This window comes from Sinohyriopsis cumingii, chromosome 8 (genome assembly GCF_028554795.1).
Source record: "Sinohyriopsis cumingii isolate HCF-2022 chromosome 8, ASM2855479v2, whole genome shotgun sequence".
NCBI lineage: Eukaryota > Metazoa > Mollusca > Bivalvia > Unionida > Unionidae > Sinohyriopsis > Sinohyriopsis cumingii.
In genome coordinates this window covers 90229649-90254557 of record NC_142968.1, presented here as the reverse complement: position 1 = coordinate 90254557, position 24909 = coordinate 90229649, and the positions used below count along the sequence as shown (strand labels likewise).

Sequence of the window (24909 nt, the reverse complement as noted above, 5' to 3'; positions counted from 1 at the left end):
TTTGGATAAATGAGTAATAGAAAGAAAAAAGCGCTACTATATATGCATCCCTGGGTTAAGTAGATGAGTCCATAATTAATATTTTTAGGGGAAAAAAATTAGGTTATTGAAATAGAATTCTTCGAGGTATTCTTCAGGTATATTGACAAAACAGGTTTAATAAAATCCATTCATATTTGTTTTTGGTATCAGTATGGCAAAAAACCCAAGTCAAGATCTTTAATCTTAAAATCAATGTCAAAGTGCTGGCTATAGGAGGGAGTGAGGGAGAGAGGGAGTGAAAATTACAAATACAATTATATTTATGATCCTTTAATGACATGTTTGACGTGTGTTATGTATGCTAATGTGTTGGCCAAATGGAATGTTGTGAAAAATATTTGGGCCATATCCAACTATCAGTGGCATTTTCTGATTTAAAAAAAAACAACAATAACTAAAAAAAACACAAAACAAAGCCACTAGAATGTGATGGAAGCTAGGAATGCCAAAATCTGATTTAGCTGAAGTATTTTTCTTTAATAAAACAAATAAAACTATGCTAGACTATAAAACTATACTAGTACAGTATTGAAGACAGTGTTCAGATAGCTTTGTTTCATTCAAGATATTTATGATCTTTTTAACTGATTTTGGCATTCCCCACTTCCACTGCATTCCAGCAAACTGAAATTTTGGTTCAGGGAACATGAAAAGACATCCATTTGTTTGCGTGAGAATTTTAATTTATTACAAAAAAGATACGAGTAAGTCATCCTAAAAGCAATACGACTTGAATTTGTAGGAAAGTGTATATTTTGGCTGCCATGTGTGTGAGATAATCCTGAAAATTTGACTTCTCGTTCCAGTGTTAGTTTACCTCGGAACAGGCTACAAAGCGTTGTTATTTAGGCAGTAAGACGGCAACATAAACAACACAATATTTGGATATGCGCCTTACATTGCAGGACCATATTTTTACTAAACAAACTAGGTCAAGATGTATAACATTGTCATTTGTTATCCATACTTTTCTAAAATAACTACTGTTTTGAAAGTAATTAGAGGTATTACTAAGAAAGGAGTATATTTCTGAAAAGGGAAGAGTTTAAGTGTCAAAATTGAGGTGTCCTGGATATTCTCTGTATACAGCATATGTAATGGAATTTACGTCACGCGTAGTTTATGAAGGACTGCTGACCTTTTGAAGTGACACGCTCTTTAATTTCCACGTGGTAAATGTCTATAATTTAAATTATATTCCAAAATTTACTTTGATAAGAGTAAATTGTCTGTAGGTGATCTCCGGAATTCAATTTTATCCGCCATATTGTTTACTTGTGAAAAATACAAGATGCTTAAAGTAATTTGAATCAAATGTATGCGCTTTATTGACGTTGACAGTAGTAACCGTCCACTTACCTCCCTTTGTTTGAAAGACACTCGTCTGACCTAATGTTCCTTACCATGTTCGTCCATTCTCACAAATGGTAAAAGCTACTAAAGTTAATTTTATCACAACAAAAGTTCCAGTCCTATCAGAGGCTAAAATAGTCATGCCTCATATATCTGATCTAAGTATTGTTGGTTTGCAATTCCACGTAGTATGCTATGAGACGTCTATCCTGATAATAGTCCTACAATGTAAGACATAACACGTTTTTCTTTTAGTGCCATCACCCCCCAGAACAAAAGTATCGGATGATGTGTCTGTCTTACGTTGTAGGACTATCCTGATAAGTGATGTTTATATTGGGTCAATACAAATAGCATAAATATCAGGGTAGATGTCTTACATTGGAGGACTGTAGCTTCAGTAGACCAAGAAGTTGTTATTCGCTTTTCTTACTTTCAGTGTTCCACAGTCATGTCAGAAAAAAAGGCCTTGAAACACTTGTTGGTCTAAAGCTTCATCACCAACACAATTGAAGATGCTTCGGTAGGTATCAAGTACAAAACAGACTCCATTTTGCGAAAAATACTGAGTTTGTTTTAACTAACATTTTCAATCAATATTTCAGTTTCACAAATGAAAATGTTTTGTGTAGTAAATTACATAGCATTTAATAATTCTTTTTTTTTCATATAAAGTGTCAAAAAGACCAAAATGTTATTACTAACAGTTTTAGTCAATATTTCTATTTCACAAATGAAATAGTTTGTGTATTAACTGATTTTACATAGCATTTAACTTTTCAAAATGGGTTCTTTTCATGAAAAGGACCCAGTATGTATAAATTTGCTGATAGTTTCAGTGAATATTTATATTATAGTCATAGGTGACAGACATATGTTTGTAAAATGGCCTTATCAAATTTCTTAAATTATGGCTATGGTCTGAATATCCACTAATAAAGTTTATTAATTGAAAATAAGTGCAAAGCTGTGGATTGGTTTATGCATTGAGTTCACTTCTATTGCATATGGCTGGGGCCAGTTTCATGGAGGCAAACCATCTTTTATGTGTATATGACTGCTCTGCATGTTTATGCTTCTTTTGGTTTGGCATTTTTCCAGCTGAAGAAGATATGTGTACCTATCACTTTCTGTCTGTAAAAAGTACAATGTTTGTATTGGTTTCACCACTGTAAATTCTGTTACTCTCACGTCTTTCTGTTCCTGTGAAATGTTTGTCTATTAATCTGTATCTGGCCATTGATATTGAAATGTTGTGCTCAACTTAAAATTCCCCATATCTTGAAGAGCACGACAGTGTGTTTTGTTGATTTTAGGCAAGTCAAATAATTTACAGTTTGTTGGTGATTTCAAAATATGGTTCACACTTTCTGAATTATTTTTTTTCTTTGTTGTAGAGATTTTACTTTTTTTTAGCTGGTTTCATTCATGTTCAGCTAATAAGGGCAACAATTTGTTCATGTAAGGCATAAATTGTTTACCACCCACATTGGTATCTGTTTTGTTCATCAAATGTCACAACCTGTTGACACAAGTATTAAATGTGTCACAGTTGCGGCTTCCTACAATTCCTTTATCACCAAACAGTGCAGATAAAGTTTCTTGTCAATCCTTCATTGGATATCCAACCTGATCATTCATGCATTATTTGCATATTGTTTCAAATGACGAACATGTGTACATCCAAGAAAGATCCACTTTATTGCCCTTTTGAATGATAAACCTAGTCACTTCCTATGGTAAGAATAGAGAGTTCTTTGTCAGTTAAATTGTCAGTCCAAAACATGGGATGGTCTAATATTCACCTTTGTATGACTGATACAACTTTGTAAACAGATGTTATTTTAAAATTTCTATGGTTAAATGTCTTGTCATTACTTAAAACACATTCACCATCTTTGTAGTAAAGCATTTTATGTCATTGATTTGTTTGTTTGTGTAGTGTGCTATTACAAGATGCAGAATACCACTAATATATTTGACACTCTTTGTGCTTTTTGTTATTTCTTTTGATGCATACAATGCGATCAGCTACTTTGTTTCTAATGGAGAGTGAGATGCTCTGTTTTATGGAGGATTTGATATTCTTAAGCTGTCAGACATTTCATTGTTTTTTATAGTCATCATTTCTCTGCCTATTCATCCTCGTTTATAGTGTTTTCACTGAATCATGCTTCAGTTCTTCTTTCTGATTATTCCTCACTGATTGCTTTGTTCTTAGGCATTTTATGTTTCTGTCTGTATTGATGACATAACCATGGTACTCTTTCAGAGGAAATGTCCCAATTTGGTATTTGGACAAAATTAGCCAATGCTGTATTTATTGATTCTCCATTGTGTATGCACATTCAGCAATATTGACTTTGGACGCACTAGCTTATCCAATACATGTTGGGTGCAAGTTTTCACTGTGAAGAGTTAGGTTATAAAGACAGTTTACATTTTAAAAACTGCATCTGACAGTGAAAATGGTGATGACAAAATATTGCTGCTATGGTTTACGAACCAGTGATTCCAGATACAAGATATAAGGTGTGTACTTTATTGATTTTGGCAATGGATTTCCCAAACTAAATAAAAAAAAGAGAAAAATGTTTAAGATGGGTACACAGTTGTGGTCAATGAGATTTCACCTTCAGAAAGATAAAGACACCTATGTATGAAATGTACTTTTCATTGGAGGGAATGGACCAACACCAGAAAATCCTGTTTTATTCTCTCATGGTTTTGGTTATGCATGGCAAGCACAAAAAATTTGGTCACAGGACCAGTATAGTAAGTATGTTCAAGCAATGTGTAATTTGATTCCTCATTACAGAGGTCAAGTAAAATAGGTGATTCTACAAAATATGATTGTTTAGTCGATACAAGATTTATTGGATATTGACAAATATTTAATAATAAATCTTCCTTTCATTTTCAGAAAAAGCATTAACAACTTTTCAGAGTTCTTAAGAAGATTTAATGATTGAACAAGGAAGACACACTAAAACTGAAAGAGATTGGAGTTTGCAAATTATATCTTAAAGAAAATATGAAGTTTGTAGTATAATTTTCTTTGTGTGTGAACTTCTTATGCTAATTTCAGACAGAAATACCTCAACAAGATGCATTATATCAACCCTTCAGTTGCTAAATTTATATATTTAACGTCCGCTCACAAAATAATTCTTATTAGAAATGTTTGTTTTTTAAATTTGTATTTGGTTTTAAAGTAAAAGATGAGCTTTTAAAAATATCAATAATAACACCGGAAGAAATGTATTTTTCTATACTGTTAATAATGCACTCTGTATTAAACTTGGGTTTTATTATGTTATATGTTATGGTTCAGAGACCTAAAGTATTCAATAAAATCTCTATTCTGTTATGTTCTAGTCAAATCACATCAATTTCCAGTGGGGTATTTTGGCTCTGTACTCTCTAGTCACCTTTGAAGTCAAACAGTTGAGTTCTGATCTACACTTAGATAAATAAATTCGGCCCCGGGAACATCATTTTTGTCAAGAGCTACGAAATGAAATCCTTAGATAGCAGATATTATTTTCAGCCTGTTTGTCAGAAACCCCCTTGTGTGCTATATTTAGAACTGCCAGTGGCATAGAATTGAAGCTATTTTGTATAAATACTGCTCTCAACAAGGCACATTTGTCAAGAGGTACATCATAAAGGTCATACAACTTTCTGACCAAGATACTTTCCTCTTAAACTGGTCTTTATCTGTATTTGAAGTCTAGAGCATTTGGTAGAGATGGTGGATTGTAAGAGTATCAGTTTTGCTTGGTTGAGGTTCTATTGCAATGAATTTATATTTTTTGTCCACCTGTTTTGCTAAACAATATTGTCTTTGCCATTTAACCAGTTATTAACTTTCAATTCATTTCAGTTGGATGTTGGGGCTGCCACATTTTTCAAGCACCACAGTCATCCCATATTTCAGACCTCTTTCTATTTCAACGACTTCAACCTTCTTGAATTGTTAGTCACAAAGTACATATCATCTTTTCTCCTTGTCGGAATTTTCTCCATGATGGTATGTGACCCTACGAAATTATTTGGTGTTGCATTATGTACATGAATTTGTTACCCAGTAGTCCTATGGTAAAATTTATATCATGGCTGTCACATTCTTTTGCAGTACGTCAGTTATAATTGTCACCTTAATTTGTAGAACATTCATTTCTAGAACTTTCATTATTTGCATATTATCAGTTTCATACTGGCAAGATGGCTGCCCAGAAATAAATTTCTCCTCCATAATTATAGATAAGTTGTTCCCAAACTAAATATGGCCATCAATATCTGCAGCATGCACAGGGACTGAAGATTGCAGTCTTGAGTTAATCCAGAGAATGCCACCATTTTGTAAACATTCAGTGTATGGTCTAGACCATCTATATTCAGACATTCAGATCTCTTTGGTGACAAATATATAGTGTTCTTCAGAAATAACTGATTTTCTTTGCTGTATTACTTGTTTATGGTATGTATTAGGGTGTAGCTGTTGCTTTTCATATACCAATTGTACAAAATAGTTTAGAATCCATTTGTGTCCGCTGCTATGGTTACCAGAAAATAAGTTTATGTCAGACCCTAGTGTATTTGTCCATATTAAAGTTATTTCTGGATCTGTAAAGGGCATTATGAAAGTATTCAGCATTTAGCGTGTATGCTGCCATTTATACAAATAGAAATATTGATCAAAGCTGTTTGCAGAAATATAGTCTTTTTGCAGACATTGAGTTCTTTTCATGAAAAGTACCCCTTTTGCAAAAAGCACCATTTTTAGCACTTTATACTAAAATGAAATATTAAATTCTATGTATAATGAGTTAATACCTAAACTGTATTCACTCATGAAATTAAACTGTTGAGTGATACTGTTTGTAAAATGCACTGTGTCCTTTCACAGACAATAAGTTTTATTGCAAAAAGAACCTGTTTCATGAAAATGGCCTGTTTTTAACACTTTATATTGAAAAAGATAGATTAAATGCTATGTAAAATGAGTTACTACATAAAATAATTTAATTTGTGAAATAGAAATACATGTATGGATTGATACTGCTAGTAAAAACATTCTCAGTCCTTTTTGCAGATGGCAAGTCCTTTTCACGAAAAGGAGTCTTTTTTGCACTGTATACCCACCCTAGATACTTGGTTAGCCATCAGCTACAGAGCATTATGCAAGCTGTGTGAGTTGGCAACTGACAGTTTATACCACGATAAATTAAGAAAAAACGTCAAACTCTTATAATTAAAAGTTCAATTATTCGTTATGTTATTTTGTTTGCATTATTAAAAAACAGAAATCTTAGTTGAGCTTAGTAATACATGTTTGGGGTATTCTGTTACATAGCTATTTATAGCACTTGGGATTCTCCATCACTGGCAGTGTTTTTCTTATGCTGTACACATGACTCTATTTATAGAAGTGGGAAAGTAGTTCTGCTTACAGTTCATACAGTAATAAATGCAATTCATTTTGATCACATGGTAACATTCTGACCAATGGAAATGTTACTTTCCTTTACCAGCTACTGCCATTGCAATTATGGTTTGTTAGACACAGTGTTGCGATTGATATCTGTATCTGTACCTCAGTGAATTTTCAGTTTAACATCATTAAAATGTAGCTAAAATTTATTTCATACACAGAATATTTCAACACCGTTCAAACTGACATAGAGTGTTACACGTCTCATTAAATACACGCTAAAACTGGGTGGTCTGTTTACATAAAAAAATGTGATGCTGCCATGACCTGTGGACAGAGTTAATTGGTTTTTAAGGAGTGACTAGTTTTACTACTTGGCCATAATGTAGTAGCCTTTCTTTGATTTCTTTGCATTATAAAAAATGGATTCTTCCAGAATTCTGGATGAACATGGCAGATTACATTGTACACAGACCAGTCTTTTTCCGAATGTATTGAATGAATGGTATTGCACTGTGTGTCAGTATGAATTATGCTTTAAAAAAATTTGTTCTTGAAATGAATTCATTAATGTTAGCTACATTTCGAGAAGCTGGCATGAAAATTACATGAGAAACAGATGCTGTGTGGAATAAACTATAGCTGTGTGTACACACAGTACATTATACTAAATACTTAAGATGAACTAAATCTCTATTCCTCAAGACCCTGTGGTTCCTATCACAGGTTTAGTATTTTCTTTGTCAACAGGATATGAATATTCCAGATCCATATGGAATGTATTTGGCACAATTTGACTATACAGAACTGAAGAAAAAAACTCATTTTGAGGGTCTGCCTATACATAGTAATACTGTATATTAATGGAGATGAAACTACAGTAAAAAGAAATTGTAGTTGTAGTTGTTGTAGGGCTTAGCGCCATTTTTAGCACACAATAGGCTATACATGGCGGCCAGTATTAATGGTGGAGGAAGAACCCTGTAAAGAACCACAGACTCACGAGAAGCTACTGGCAAGCTTTCCCACATACCCACATTAGCTGAATCCAAGACTCGAACCCACACAGACAGGTGAGATGGCAGTGATCCATAATGGAGAGCGCTTTAGACCACTTGGCCACTCGGGGCCCCTGAAATTTTACTAATGAGCAAGAAATTAATCATTTTGTACATATAGTATTGGTGATGGCTTTTGCAGAATAATAAATTTTAAAAATTGTACAATTTGTTGTTGTTCATCCATAGTCATTAATATGATCTATTATAGTGCTGTTGCAGTCAAGTAATTGTTGTTGTTGTTGTTGTTGTTGTGGGGTTTAACGCCATTTTTCAGCACAATAGGATATACATGGCTTCCAGTATTAATGGTGGAAGAAGAACCCGGAAAACCCCGGAAAGAACCACCGACCCACGAGAAGCTACTGGCAAGCTTTCTCACAGACAAGTAATGGAATACAACTTGAATATACAATAATGTAGCTAATACCAATGTATGTATGTCTCCAGTTAGGTGTCATTGTTTTGATTTTTCTAAGTATGATTTATAAGAGTCATTTTCAGTAATGTGAGGAAATTATAGTATTAGACCACTGAATATTAGAATTTCATTGTATGGACTTAAATATCAGAATCAAAAATGAGGAATTGGGCTGATATATTATTTTATTAGGCTGTGTGCGGGGTCCCGAGTGGCCGAGTGGTCTAAAGCGCTCACCATTCTGGATCACTGCCATCTCACCTCTGTCTACGTGAGTTCGAGTCTCAGGCTCGGCTAGTGTGGGTACATGGGACGCCTGCCAGTAGCTTCTCATGGGTCAGTGGTTCTTCCCTGGGTTTTCCAGGGTTCTTCCTCCACCGGTTATACTGGCCGCCATGTATAGCCTATCTTGTGCTGAAAAATGGCGTTAAACCCTAGAACAACAACAACAATTAGGCTGTGTGCTGATTTTCTCAGTAATAGAAAATACATGATACACATACTGTGGAACAGAGTATAATTTATAACTTGTCCTTCAGAGGACCAGCTTTAAAACGAATTATGATGATGTTGATAATTAATGATGATTGGTGAGAATAAATGGTTAAAGCGTCAGCTACACTAAGTGCACGTCTTTATTTAATTTAAAATGGGAATTTATGCAGGTTTTTTGTGTGTTGAAAACTCTTCTTTATATTAGGAAAAGAGTGCCATGTTCTTCATTATTAAGATTTAAAAAATATACTTTCATAGAATATAAACATCAAAGATAAGTTTTCTATCACAGATTTGTTTAGAGAAGATATCTTGTTTTCCATTATCAAATGAAATTGAAACTAAGCAAATGTGCCTTTAAAAATTAAATATTTAACATGAACTTTATATACAATACACTTGACAATTTTTTTTTAGCAGTAGACATCGATTTAACAAAGCATGATTACAGGAGATTTGTAAAATCTTGTAACTTACAGTTTTGAACAAATTTCAAGACAATTACAATAAGTCTTGGTAAATATTAGAATTTTAAATGAATTTGTATGGTAACTCTCCTACTCAATACATTATGATATAAATATAATGAACTGTTATTGGATCTCATTCAAGCAGAGATCATACACTAATAAAAACCACGGTACATGTGAAACATTTCTAAAAAAATTCATTCAGTAAAAATAGATTTTTGTTTCCCCCTGAAAAGTTGCAGCAAATTAACTTCAATGCTTTAAAATTACAGTGATGAATGTGCTGATAAAATAATTTTTAATCATTGACCAACTTTTAAAGGAACAAATTGATTGCATATAAAATAATATATTACTTTCTGAAGTTGTGTGATATACAGCAAGTAATCATATTTGTCTCCTAATAAACAACACTGACGACAGAAGTAAGTATCCTTCATCAATGTAAGACCAAATCTTAAAGTCTTTGCATCTTCAAATGTAGAATGTAACCAAAATTCTCATACCTAAAGCAATATTGTATAAACAGTCTACATTGATGGATCTAGGAAAATGGAAAAAACTATGAACAGATTTATATATTTCATATACGTTTAAACACTTTCCAATTTCTTTAACACATTAACCCCTAGCGACTTTACAGGGCAGGAGGTAGTAGCCTACTACCGAGCTCTGTAGCGTCATGATCATGCATGATACATTAAAGTGGGTTGTATTATAGAAAGGTTGACATGTAGCTCTACAATGATACCAAATAATCTGAAATATCTAGTTGCACTACAAAATACAGATAGAAAAACCTCATATTTTGGACCCGAGTTTTTTTTACCCAAAATTCGCCTGTGGTCGGAATCCGATTTTGTATCCTGATTTTAAACTTTTTGGTCTCAGATCTAAGGCAAACCAGTATGAACTGCAAACAGACAGATGAGCCTTTGCAAAAAGTAGGTTAAGATGGGAATTTGGAATAAAGAGTGGTCTCCCTACAAAAATAATGGCTTCGTTTAGCAACAACAAAAAATCCAACTTTTACCCTTCTGCTCATGCGCGAGTCAAATAGCCAATGAAAAGCTATGTTTCTAACACAACTAGGCAGTATGTTAGTGAAAGATGGCCAGGGATTTGGTGTTTTCGAGTCTATTTCAAAATAACTTTCAAAATGTGTTTCTTACTCGATTTTCAGGCAAAAATGACATAAAGCTCCAGGGATTAATGTGTTAATCTTAACAATTCACATTTAAAAAGCATAGTAAGGAAGTATTACTGTTTAAGGAAACATGTTTTCTGTTCTTGTGTTTAAATGCTAATCTTCAAGTGTCAGTTGTTTGTTTGTTAAAAATGAAAAGAAGTTATACCTAAGAAAATTTGAATTTTATCTATATAATTTATAATAATGTTATACACAGATAAATGGATGCTTGCTTATTCAAATGAAAGGTCATACAGCTCATAGAATGGCAGGGACAATAAAGTAATCATTATACATGTATTGATAATATAAACAAAGCTTGTACAGTGTTTTACAGAGTTTGTTACTTCTCACTCTTTTCTATTACTTTAAGACCATAGAGTATATATATACACACACACACACAGATTGCTCCGGTGGCTTAGTAGTTAGAGTGTCCTCCTCAAATGCGGAAGGCTGTGGGTTCGAACCCCAGCCAAGTCATACCAAAGATTTACAAAAATGGTACTAGCAGCTGCCTCGCTTGGTGCTCAGCATTAAGAGGTTAATGTTGGGACTGGTTGGCCTTGTGTCAGGATAATGGGGCTGGGTGGGACATGATGCTACATGTTTGCGGCATGATGCCCCAGTGCTAAACATCACTATAAACTACCACACTACAGACATCATAACGATATGACAGGAAAATTGTTAAAGCTATGTTTTAAAAAAATCAGAGAGGCACACACATACACAGAATTAGTCAGATATTAATTATCAGTTATTTAACTGAAACCATGCAGCTGGATGACCAGTTCTATTTTTTTATATTTCCAGATCCAGTCTTTGATTAGGACAGTTTCACTTGAGCTTCTTCTGCTGATCACATGTCTGTCAGGTGACCATATTATGACTCTTAGTAATGTCAGGAAGTCTATGTGGGCAGCAGCTTTAGTAGACAACACAACTCATGGAGCAGTTGGAGCACTTTCTTGGGCTATTGTCATTGACCTAGATCTAGATCCCAGAAAAATAGTGGCATGCTTGATTTGCTTTCTGTTTTCCATGGCAGTAGATATTGACCACTTCATTGCAGCAAAATCATTAAAACTGAAGGTATTGTAGTATAAAGGTACTGTAGTATAAAGGAGAAGCAACATTGATTACTATGGGCAGGTTGATTCGTTTATCAGTGTGAATCATGGGAGCTGCCCCCCCCCACCAACTTCTGCTCTAAACATGTTGTGGCTTACATCCATTAAAATTAACAGCTGACCACTACAATTTACCCTCCGCTGAAAATAATTATGTAGGTTCCCATGGGGTGAAGATCAATGTCGGTTGGTCCTGTATGCATGTACCCTTTATCTATTAAATACTGTAACATATGACATCTTTCCACAACTTTATGTTATCAGTTCTTCGTCTAATGTTGATGATTCAATCAAATGAAAAATAAGCAACATCAAACAGGCCTATATCAACAGAATTTTGAACAGCAATCTCCAATTATAATTTTTTTTCTGATTACACCTCTCCCTCGATAACTCACAAACATAGACCGCACTGTAAGGGAGGCGCGAGTTACTGAGGGACCTCTAAAATTTGAAAAAAAATTGATTTAACATCGAGAAAACCATGGCAGTGGGAGCGATGTTAGGGATCTGGGCTGCTTAATGACTGAATCCTCATCTGACAATCATGTCAATAATAATTTGTAATATCGCATTTTTTCTAATGAAGTTGTTCGTTATTCTGTTTAACCCTTTAACTCATAGAGCAGAGTTACAAAGTGCAACGTGCTATAAATAGAACACCTGTTACCTAGAGGGGGACTATATTTGTGAGATGTTTATGTACAAGTGTATATAGTAGGAAAGCTACATATAACTTAAAGCATTAAATATCTTCAGTTAAAAGTAACATTAATTATTAAGATGTTCTTGTCTTAAAAACAGAATCTTATTTCATGATAACATAAATTAATATTTTGTATTCTTAGACGTGAAATGTTAGTGTGGTATTGTTGGCATATGCATTACAAAACCATTCAAAAACATTGAGTCTTGGTACATACACTGTCCCAATTGTTGTCAAGTTGAATGACTTTTCATTCACATACTTGAACCAACACTTCTTTCATTAACGAAAACCTGACATTGGAAGAGATAACCAGATTACTTACCTCACCGTAATTAAATATTAGTTCTGGACAAATGAATAATAAAATGTGGCCGCTACATTTGTGCACTAATATGGTTGCCACTGGTCATGTTAGTGGGGTGGCCTTTCTTGAGGGGAACTTTGAACATAAACTCATTGGTGCCAAGGGATTTAGGTTGTAAAGAGTGGGTGGCTGCTGGTAAGGGGGTCATTCATGAGGGAGGCCACTGTATGCCATTCCACATTCATTGTATTTAAAGAAACATTCTTGAAAAATACTTGACCTTCTTTTTGCCCGAACTGGACTGGAAACATCTTTGGATAGTAGTTTTGGCTATTATATGCAAGGTAAGCAATCTTGGACCAACTTGCATCTTTTTAATTTGGTTCTATTTTTGATCATTTGACATTTGTGGAATCATTTACAACCCCATGTTTTAATGGAAAGCTTGCAATCATGCATTCTAAACATGCATTACAGCATTGCAATGGGATAATGTGGAGTGTTAAATCATGTAAACCACTGAAATGTGATATCATGGGGTTGTTAAAGCATGTAAACCACTGAAATGTGATATCATGGGTTGTTAAAGCATGTAAACCACTGAAATGCAATATCATGGGGTTGTTAAAGCATGTAAATCACTTAAATGTGATATCATGGGGTTGTTAAAGCATTGAAATTGGATATCATGGGGTGGATTGTAAACATGCATAGTAAGTATGAGAGATTGATATGCCCCTTTGAGGTGCTGGAATGGCAGAAACAGGGGAGATAATCTCAGGAAAGCATGTAGGCAAACATTTTGGGTTTTAATTTCTACAATACCTTAAAGAAAATGATGCCTGTATTTCACATACTGAAGATACATTTTTTATTTTGTTTGAATTGAAAATGGAGTTAAAAATTGCTTGTTAGAAATAGGGAATTGATCTACATCTTTTAATATATGTGACTGAATGAAATATTATTAATACAGATTTTGAAGAAAATAGCTGTAAAATATCATTTTAATGCAGTGAGTTTCTACAATGTATATTTTGATATGCTGTAGAATTCTCATTCAAATTTTGTGTTGACTAGAAATACTACTTAATTTGACATAAACTATATTTTGTTTACCATTAAGATTTCACAGAAACTTTAAAGCGTCATGTTTAAGTTTCATGTTTCTTACTTACATGAGTGAATGTCAACATTTATAAATTATTGGTAAATCAACTGATTTTTATAAATTTCCATCATGAATCTTTTATTATAATTTAATCAGTCTTGATATGTATTAGTCCTACAATGTAAGACATAGCACATGTTGGTTTTGTTTTTGTGCTATACTATACTATCCAAATAATGGCCTTGTGTAGCATGTGTAGTCAAAGTTTCAGAAATATCTCACACATTTGGCAGCATATATTGGCACTCTTCCACTAATTTATGTGTAATTAATATACTTACTGTGCTGTCTTTATCCTGGCAGAATCAAAATATGACACTAGCAAATGGATGCATTTTCATGTTCCGTTGACATACATTTGAATTTGTTGCAATGTGACGGTAGTCGAGGTATGCCAAAGTATGCTTAAGTAGGTTCATGTGGCTGATATGTTTATTGAATTAAACAAAATGTTGCTTTACAGTACCAATAGGCATAATATATTTTTTATTCATTTTGTTAAAGAATAATATTTCAACTTAACCCAATTTCGGCATTCCCGGCTTTCTTCGTTTTCCAGTGAACTGAAATGTAGGCCAATGAAACTTGACAGCAGGTCCATTTCTTTTGTGATAATTTGAATTTATTAGAGAAAAGACATCAGAGCAAGTAATGTCTGGCTAAAACATTATGACTTAACTTTGTAGAAATGTGCCATTATGTTAGTTGCCAGTTGTTTGAGATATTCCTGAAAATTTTACTTTTGTTACGATGTTAGTTGACATCAAAACACACTACACAGTGCTGTTAGTTAGGCAGTTAGACTCTGATGCCCAGAACTTAAATATCAGCATCAAGATCTTACATGTAGGACTAAATATGTATAGATTTCAGTATTAGCATTTAGTGACCAATTGAGACAAACTGTACTTTGAATTGGAATTCATTACCCTTTCCATGATTATTTGAGACATATTGTACTTTGAATTGGAATTCATTACCCTTTCCATGATCATTTGAGACATACTGTACTTTGAATTGTAATTCATTAACCTTTCCATGATCATTTGAGACATACTGTACTTTGAATTGGAATTCATTACCCTTTCCATGATTATTTGAGACATATTGTACTTTGAATTGGAATTCATTACCCTTTCCATGATTATTTGAGACATACTGTACTTTGAATTGTAATTCATTAACCTTTCCATGATCATTTGAGACATACTGTACTTTGAATTGGAATTCATTACCCTTTCCATGATTATTTGAGACATATTGTACTTTGAATTGGAATTCATTACCCTTTCCATGATTATTTGAGACATACTGTACTTTGAATTGGAATTCATTAACCTTTCCATGATCATTTGAGACATACTGTACTTTGAATTGGAATTCATTAACCTTTCCATGATCATTTGAGACATACTTTACTTTGAATTGGAATTCATTAGCCTTTCCAACAAATAGATATTTATTTGTTGAACTTAATGAAAATCGTAATCAAAATTGGTAATGGAAACTTTGATGTATCACTCATTTTATCATCAAAAATGGTAGATAGGACCTGGAAATTTTAATCAACACTGAAATATCAAATTTAAAAATAGGTCATACAATTTTTTTACATCTTCTTTCCAAACGACATTCCTAGCACACCACAATTAAACGATATGTAAGGAAATTTGATCAATGAAAATGACACTCATGCCAAGTGGAGGCAGTTCTTTAATAAATAAATACAAATTAAATAATTTTTTTATCAATTGAAACTAGTGTTCTAGTTCTAACTTTTAGTTCCTTTTAAGTGTAATCATTATAAATGCAATGTGTCTTCTTATAATTAAACGTAAAATGCATCAATCTACCATAACAGCTATGTCTTTGAGTGTTTCTCTGAGAACCTAATTAAGTGCCAACCATGTTTTTATAACTGATTTCCAGAAGTATTTGTTGTATTGTTGTACTGAATTAAAAGCTGGCCTCTTTTGTATTATCACGTTAATTATGTCTATTGAATCAAAGAAAGGATGTGGAATAAAAGAAAAGTTAAAAGGCACAAAAATCCTGCAAACTTAAAATCTAGTGGCGCCAGACCTATGTCGGGTGAACTTACTTCATTTGATCAATCAAACACTTATAAATGTTATTGTGTATGTAACCGACATAAACTAACTTAAATTAACTGACTCTTTCATAACTGACCAAAGATAACAAGGCAGCCAAGTGAAATGAATACTTCGTAAAATAAAAGAGTTGGACTTCACAGATACGGACTTTGTGGGCAAGCGAGTTTCAGAGAATTCTTGAACTAGCACTTAGAGATATCCTCAAGGATGATAAGAAGTTTCATTATTAATTCCAATTAATTAATTCATGACATCAATATTGTACTAATTGAGCAATACAATAATTGAGTTTTCACGTAGACGATTGTATCACAAAATAAATCTTGTGTTTTTGAAAAAAGGAATCTTATTTGGTGGTGTAGCAACAGTTGGTCTAGTTCCCAGCTCTGTGGAAGGGAACCAGACTCATCAAGAAAACAAAAAGCAGTGACATAATACACAGATTTTTACACATGCACGTGATAGGTTGCTGAAACCAGTTACAACAATCTTTCATATGTTGGACATTTTGAAAATAAATGTTATCTAACCCTTTACCTCATGCAAGCGTCTTTGGACGCCTCTGCACCATTTGCAAGGAAGCGCCTTTTGACGCCTCTACTCCAGTTGCATGGAAGCACCTTTTGACATCGGCTGTAAACATCAGCCATTTTAAGTCAGTTTTCATAGCACCACCTTCGGGGAAAATGCCCTATAAAATACTACATTCATTTCTGCGAATGACAATTACGTCAGATCACGTGGTCACTTTATGCACTGGGAGATATCTGCTACTTAAAGTAACTGGGTCGTAATCTCCACTCTTCAAAATGTGGGTCGTGGATTTCATTCAGTACTTACGAAGTTTTCACGATTAGAATCACAAAGATTCAGTAACTTAGGGAAAGGCTCTGATATTGATGTAGGCAGCAATTAGTTTTTATAAATTATCAAATTCAGATGACTTAGTGATGTAGACACAGACAAAAAACTTGTAAATTTTGAGTATGAGAAATGGCAGCTACGGTTGGTCACATGGCTTCACTGACATGATGGTGAACAAGTTCTCTCAAGATTTTAAAGCACGTAAAAAATTCTTCCATGAAAAATAATTACACAGCTATAACAATCAGACTTTACTCTTAAATCTTTCCACATATAATAGATGTGTACCAAAAATGTAAAATGGTTAAAATTGCTGTTAAACGTAACATACACTACATTGCTTAACAGTACACAGGAAGGCCTATGTGTATGGGGTCAAATAGGTAACAGGTGTTCTATTTATAGCATGCTGTACTTTGTAACTATGCTCTATGCTGTATGCTCTATGAGGTAACGGGTTAAACAGAATAACGAACAACTTCATTAGAAAAAGTGTGTTATTACAAATTATTATTGACATGATCGTCAAATGAGGATTCAATCATTAAGCAGCCCAGATCCCTAACACCACTCCCACCCCAACGGTTTTCTCATTGTTAAATCTATTTTTTCAAATTTTAGAGGTCCCTCAATAACTCGCACCTCCCTTATAGTGCGTGTCTATGTTTGTGAGTTATAGAGGGAGAGGTGTAATCAGAAAAAAAATTATAATTGGAGATTGCTGTTCAGAATTCTGTTGATATAGGCCTGTTTGATGTTGCTTATTTTTCATTTGATTGAATCATCAACATTAGACGAAGAACTGATAACATAAAGTTGTGGAAAGATGTCATATGTTACAGTATTTATTAAAGTTCCAAGTTCCACATATTTGTCACTACCTTTCAGGCAGTCTTTACATTTAATATTTAAATTGAATCTATGAGTTTATTATTTTGTAACTGCGCACAGAATGCCAAGTTTGTCCAACTTTGGACTGAATAGGTCTAATATTATGATGGTATTCAAATCTTAATCCAGTTCATGCAGTTTTTGTGATGAATTCATATCTTCTTCAGATACATTACCCAGACATAATACATTAAAAGTTTATAAACTACCTAACAAATCTTGCCTTCCCAAACTTCCTTTTAGCAACAACAGTTTTAAAAGTCATCTGCCTACCTAAGTCAGATGAGAGTGATCTCCCATGAATACAGTAAGGAGGGATTGTTCAAACCTAATTAACCTGGAGTTTACATTAGACTGTTCTTGTTGCCAAAGGCAGCACACTTCAGCTAGTCATTGATCTAAAATTTCACTCTGGCACATGCTTCAGAATGGATGCAGAGACTGGTACTCAGTACAGTACCATTTAGAGAGAAATTTTGCATTTAGGAGGGAAATGATGAACCTATGCATGGCACCCATCTTTTGGTCTAAACTGGATAAAGGCCAAAAACAAAGACCTCAATGACTTTCTGGCATTCCATGATTTTAAACATGTTTTATCATCATGGAAAGAAGGATATAGGCCAAAACAAAGACATTTCTGACTTTCTATCAAACTTTGAGTTGATTTAGCCATAGGCTTCAACCCAGTGTCTGAAATGGAATCTACTGTGAGTTCTTACATGGCTAAGTAAAACACCTTTCAAAGCTATGTCTATAACCTCCCTTGTACAAAAAAATTGAGTCTAACTGCACAGATCTAATGTATATACTCAACTATAATTTGAGTCTAACTGCACAGATCTACCATATATACTCACCTATAATTTGAGTCTAACTGCACAGATCTACCATATATACTCACCTATAATTTGAGTCTAACTGCACAGATCTACCATAAATACTCACCTATAAGTTGAGTCTAACTGCACAGATCTACCATATATACTCACCTATAAGTTGAGTCTAACTGCACAGATCTACCATATATACTCACCTATAATTTGAGTCTAACTGCACAGATCTACCATAAATACTCACCTATAATTTGAGTCTAACTGCACAGATCTACCATATATACTCACCTATAATTTGAGTCTAACTGCACAGATCTACCATATATACTCACCTATAAGTTGAGTCTAACTGCACAGATCTACCATAAATACTCACCTATAAGTTGAGTCTAACTGCACAGATCTACCATAAATACTCCCCTATAATTTGAGTCTAACTGCAAACTGCCCAGATCCAGATTTACTTTTGCATCATGTGCAGTTTATTATAGTAAAAGTCATACAGGTCATATAGGCATTCAGAACTATTTCAGTAATGGCTGTCATTTTAAAAAATTTGATTACATAAATCTGATTGATGGCAATTATTCAGTTTATCTGGATCCTCATTCATCCATATCCTTTGGAAGAACATTACTTACATGCCCAGAGAAATATATATAGTGTATGACAAAATCAGTGTTAAAGTCCATTGACATTTTTGGGCGAGGTCAACCTAAAGGTACGATTTGGTACAAAAAGACTGAATGTCACATGCTGTGATGTCACAATGAAACCTCACGTGTTGAAAACAAATTGGTACCAGCCTGTTATTTATTATGATGCACCCAACATTCCCTTTGTAAAATTCCAGTGTTCATTTTTTTTCATCTGGAAGTTTTTATATTTAAGATGCAGTGCATTCAACAATCAGAACTAAATAGATTTTGGTTGAAGTATTTTAGTTTTTAATTTTAGAACAACAATTAATATTTAATATAAATTGAGTAAATGCATCTACATAACCACATTGACATGCACTTTAGGAGTAATCACTAGAACAGACAATGGTGACCCTGATGTGTTAGTGCATTATGCAATGGTAGTTCAAGGTCTGTGTTGTTTGCAGTTGTACTCAAATTATATACAATATAGTATGGACAGATCAGGGTCTAAACAAAATGGCACTTCAGCTATTACAGCAGGGGCATACAAATTATTTTATAAAGAATGCTATGCTGCATCAGAAGACGGTTGGAGAATGTGACCACATGAAATATAAGTCTTGAAGACTGCCTTGTTGAAAACATATTTCAGCATTCATCATTTTCATTTCAGGATGCACTATCACTCGAAAGGAGGCCGCCATTCCATGCCACGAGTCCCTTGTTATTGGTTGTCATTCTCTTGTGGATTTTGTCCTTATTCCTGAACAAGATCCTTTGTCTGAAAACATTGAGCTTATGTCTTATTACAGCTGTGGTCTCTCACCACATACGAGATGCTTCAAGACATGGACTTTGGTTGCCTCCCTTTGGTGAAACCACACCACTTCCAGTATGGTTGTACATCACTTCCACCTTGATTATACCACTTCTTGTAAAGATTATGTATCAAAACTTTGTGATATTTCATGTATAGTTTATCCCATGTATGATTTATTTAAATGAATATTTCAAGAACTGGTTTTATTTTGTAAACTGCCATCTGTGATATGGATTGTAAAGTTAGATAAAGGGTTAGATAAAGAAATTCTGCAGGAATTAAAGTTTAGTCAAAATTCATAAACTTGTTCCTGTGAAAATGAATATTGATGTTGCAGTTTTGACAATTATGATCATTAAACCTACAAATTCAACTCCAGAAGCAAAATAGCTGACTTCTGCAGAATAGTCCAACAGCTGTAAAGGTGATTGGAGAAAGTAGGGGCTTTTTGGCTGACAGTTTTCATCAATACACCAAGAATAGATGCCTTATGAAGTTCAGAAATGTTTGTGCTGGCTAACAAGACAACATTACTGTGCTGTGAAATTGACTACGTTGGTGTATTGCTATGTGAAGTTCTGGTATTTGATAATAATGCAAATATAAAAATTTTAAAAAAAAACATTCAGATACATCAGTTGGAACCCACAGGACAGACTGGTTCTAAGCTCAGTATGATCAATGTTTAGTGAAACTTTTAAACAGTCTGTGATTTACCCATAGCTTCCATATTAGAATTGAATTGACATCTAAATTATCGGATGTAGATTTTGATTTTAAGGAGACATTGATGAATATTAGACATTTGATAGGCTCCATTTTCATTTAAAATTACCTTGACATAGAAAGAAGCCTTTTAGTGAAAACTCTTTGTTGATAGGACCATGCATTAGGAAGAGTAGCAACAGCAAGATTTTAAAGAGGACCGCCATGGTAGTTATACTGATGGTAAGATCAACACCGTTTCCATTTTGAACTAACTAGACATAATAATTTTGGTATAAACTCCACATTGATGGTAAGATCAGCACCATTTCCATTTTGATCTAACTAGACATAATAATTTTGGTGTAAACTCCATACTGATGGTAAGATCAACACCATTTCCATTTTGGACTAACTAGACATAATAATGTTGGTGTAAACTCCATATTGATGTAACCAACTATTCATGAGTAATAGCAATAATTTCTTTTTTTACAGATGATTTGTATAGGGTCTGCATTCAGTGTCTATTGGAACCATTTTCATTTTCACCAGCTGTGTGTAAAATTTCATGGCAGTCCTTCATGTAGATTAGAAGAAACGGTATAATAAACTTGTGATAATTGGTGATCAGACAGCAAGACATCACATAACCTCCTCTGGTCTGCGATCAGGTCAAAATCATAGGAAGTGATTTTTTGATCAGGCCAAAATCACAGAAAATGATTTGTGGATATGAACGTCTTCAGATAATAATCATAAAATTATTCAGCTTTCTTGGAAATCCTCTGAAATCTGTAAAACTAGCTACATTTATTAGATTCTTTATTACACTATATTCAGCTACAAGTCAGAGAGAGAGCAAAAACTGTGTTGTGTGAACATGCACATCTTCAGGTATTGACCATACCAATGATTTGACAATATATACATATTCAGGTATTGACCTTTACTAGTGATTTGACAATGTTCACATCTTAAGATCATTTCTTCTTTTGACTGCAGAGTTTTGAAACCATCTCTGATATTCTTGATCACTAAACAGATTTTTAAAAGGTGGCCAAATTAGATATTATATTCATTTTCATCTAGAACCTGAACTGGACATGATAAGAAATATTTTGGTGAATTTGTACCATTTTCATTTAGAACCTGAACTGGACATGATAAGAAATATTTTGGTGAAAATCCCGTATTGAGATGACCAACCATTAAGGAGGGGTTCTAATAACAAGATTTACAAGATGGCCATTGTAGTGGTCATACTAGATATAAAGTCAGCATAAATGTTTTATCTAGTACCAAGTTTTCTGTAATTGCCCATGTTTTGATGTGACTTCTCATTTAGAAGGAGTTTTGGTAAATGTTTAAAAGATGACTACCTTGTTAATCATATTGGTCATCTGAGCATTTTGGGCCCTTGAGTGGCCGAATGGTCTAAAGTGCTCTCCGTTATGGATCACTGCCATCTCACCTCTGTCTGCGTAGGTTCAAGTCTCGGATTCGGCCAATGTGGGTATGTGAGAAAGCTTGCCAGTAGCTTCTCATAGGTCGTTGGTTCTTTCCGGGGTTTTCCCGGGTTCTTCCTCCACCATTAATACTGGCTGCCATGTATGGCCTATCGTGTGCTGAAAAGTGGCATTAAACCCCACAACAACAACAACATCTGAGCATTTTGGACCAAACAGACCTCGAAGATGAATGTGTATATCAAGTTTCATGGCAATCCTCCAAGTAGCTCAGGAGGAATAATGATAGGAAATTTGTGCTAACAAATGGAAAGACAATATGCCACTCCATAAGCTCTTTTGATCTATGACCAAAATTAAGTTTCTAGAAAAACAATTGACCTTATATTTACAGGATCTCTTATACTATACCTTTAATTTTAGTTAAATTTTAATTAAATTTTACATGTTTATTTTTATAACAATTTTGAATCAATGCAATATAGACAGGATTGTGCTGATATGCCATGAATTCTATTCATACTCATTGTTATGGCTGTCTGTATTATATATTAATTTGTAATAGTTTTATTGAAGTTATTTGGGTTTATGATGTTTATATTTTAATTCTTTAAATTCATTGGCTGGCTTTTGTTATAGTAAAAGTACTTGTACATTACATGTAGAATTTCATTCATAAACGCAGGCCAATTGCCAGGGTCAAGTCAACAACTATTTCAGACAAAGTATGCTGTGCATTATTTGAATGTGGGTCATGTCAACAGAATGTGATACTGGCTTTACATTTGTCCTGTGGAGATATCTTGCATGCCCTAACTGTCAATTGGCTCTATAATTTGAAAGGTCAGAACTTGACTTAAGTATTTCACAATTTAATGATTTAAATGCTCAACAACATTTTTGGTGATTGAGATTTTGTTGACTTAGTGTGCACATAGAGACTATATAAGGGAATTGTAAGAGTCATGGGAGGAAATCATGGTTTATTTTTTTTTATAATGCGCTCATTGGACTTGCAGAGTGGAAAATATTTATTCTAAAACAAACAATACCTACAGGATGATGTCCAATTATTGAACATTTAAATAATTCAGTTGGATTACGTTAAACATTAATGATATTCTGCATTCAAGGACATTCATGATATTCTACATTTAAGGACTTTAATGATATTCTACATTCATGAACTTTAATGATATTCTACATTCAAGGATATTCATGATATTCTACATTTAAGGACTTTAATGATATTCTACATTTAAGGACTTCAATCTTTAATGATATTCTGCATTCAAGGACATTCGTGATATGCTACATTTAAGGACTTTAATGATATTCTACATTCGAGGACTTTAATGATATTCTACATTCAAGGACTTTAATGATATTCTACATTCAAGGACATTAATGATATTCTACAGTCACGGGATTACCTTGAAGTAAAAACATTTGGATTTAGAACTGATTCTTCAGTAGTGCTAGCACATTATCGCACAAGCACCTTAAAACCTGTGGATAATTTCTGGATTGATGTGAAATTGATAGTACAGTTTAGGAAATGTTCTAGGGATTAATACTCTTAAGTTATATTTCATTGTTTCACTTTGTTTGATTTTATATTTCAGGGAAATAAATTTATGTTTTGGAAAATTGAATACTTGTTGGGTTGTACCCTGTCTTGTTACTTAGTTTAAGCCCGTACACGATGTTGTTTTTGTTATAGAGTTTAATACCATTTTTCAGCACACGATAGACTATACATGGCAGCCAGTATAAATGGTGGAGGAAGAACCCGGGAAAACCCAGGAAAAAACCACCAACCCACAAAAAGCTACTGGCAAGCTTTCTCATGTACCCACATTGGCCGAGCCTGAGACTCAAACCCACGCAGATAGAGGTGAGATGGCAGTGATCTGTAATGGTGAGCACTTTAGACCACTTGGCCACTCAGGGCCCCACCCTAGATGTAACACTTATATACAGTATGATATTTTCAAAGGTATTAAAGTGTGTAGATTGAAGAAATGGATCATATTGATTTCACAGAAAAAATATTCACAAGTCTTTAAATTTATCACTCGTAATGAACACAAAATCCATGTCAGATGCAACCCTAATAGTAATTTCATGTTATGTATTTGGAGTAGTTAACATATTTACAGACTGAGAGCATGTTTTTGAGTAAATGAGTGCAGTTCAAACTAATGTAAACAAGAGGCCAAAGATGTGCAACATCTGCCTAATAGCCACATGAAAGTGATAGGTGCCTGATAGCAAAATGCAAGAGCACTTTGCCAAGAAATCTAGGTATTTGTTTATGATATGGCTGTGTGCCCTTTATGCATATATCAGCAATTGCTTGTTACTGCTGAAGTGTGTGTGTGTGTGTGATTTGGATTTTTCATGTAGCTTAAACAATTTTTCAGTCATATCGCAAAGATGTCTGCAGTGTGGCAGTTTATAGTGATGTCTAGCACTGGGGCATCATGATGCAGACATGTAGCATGATGTCCCACCCAGTCACATTATCCTGAGACCAGGCCAACCAGTCCTAACACTAACCTAATGCTGATTACCAAGAGAGGCAGCTGTTATTATCATTTTTGTAAGTCTTTGTTATGACTTGGCCACAAACACCTCCCACGACCTACTACTAAAGAGTCCATATTGTGACAAGAATCTGGCTCAGTAGGAAGCATTCAGTTTCAATTTATTCCAATGCTGTTGATTGCATATGTTATTAAAGCGATTCTTCCATACACAGCCACTTGACCACAGATGCTA

The 24909-nt window shown here is 34.0% G+C and overlaps 2 protein-coding genes across 5 annotated transcripts in view; one reads left to right on the top strand and one right to left on the bottom strand.

The window, feature by feature from the left end:
• The window catches only part of LOC149794123 (uncharacterized), a 94913-nt gene extending 93552 nt beyond the window's left edge, over positions 1-1361 (bottom strand). The window contains exon 1 of one of the 2 annotated variants that reach the window (XM_089968102.1): positions 1181-1361. The gene's annotated coding sequence lies outside the window, so the exon portion shown is untranslated. The remainder of the gene's footprint in view (positions 1-1180) is intronic. The other variant, XM_089968103.1, reaches the window with a different exon arrangement.
• A 24-nt stretch (positions 1362-1385) lies between these two features.
• Positions 1386-23780, top strand: LOC149794122 (transmembrane protein 267-like). Of its 3 annotated transcripts, XM_089968107.1 has the most exons (5): positions 1392-1469; positions 1835-1918; positions 5282-5428; positions 11282-11560; positions 19805-23780. In XM_089968107.1, the coding sequence occupies exons 3-5, from the start codon at positions 5423-5425 to the stop codon at positions 20105-20107; spliced, it is 588 nt and encodes a 195-aa protein (XP_089824233.1). In that variant the 5' UTR covers positions 1392-1469; positions 1835-1918; positions 5282-5422; the 3' UTR covers positions 20108-23780. The 3 variants fall into 3 exon arrangements, with proteins under 3 accessions (XP_089824234.1, XP_089824233.1, XP_089824235.1); XM_089968109.1 differs by lacking the exon at positions 5282-5428; XM_089968108.1 differs by lacking the exons at positions 1835-1918; positions 5282-5428 and having other exon boundaries at positions 1386-1469.
• Positions 23781-24909: the final 1129 nt, after the last annotated feature.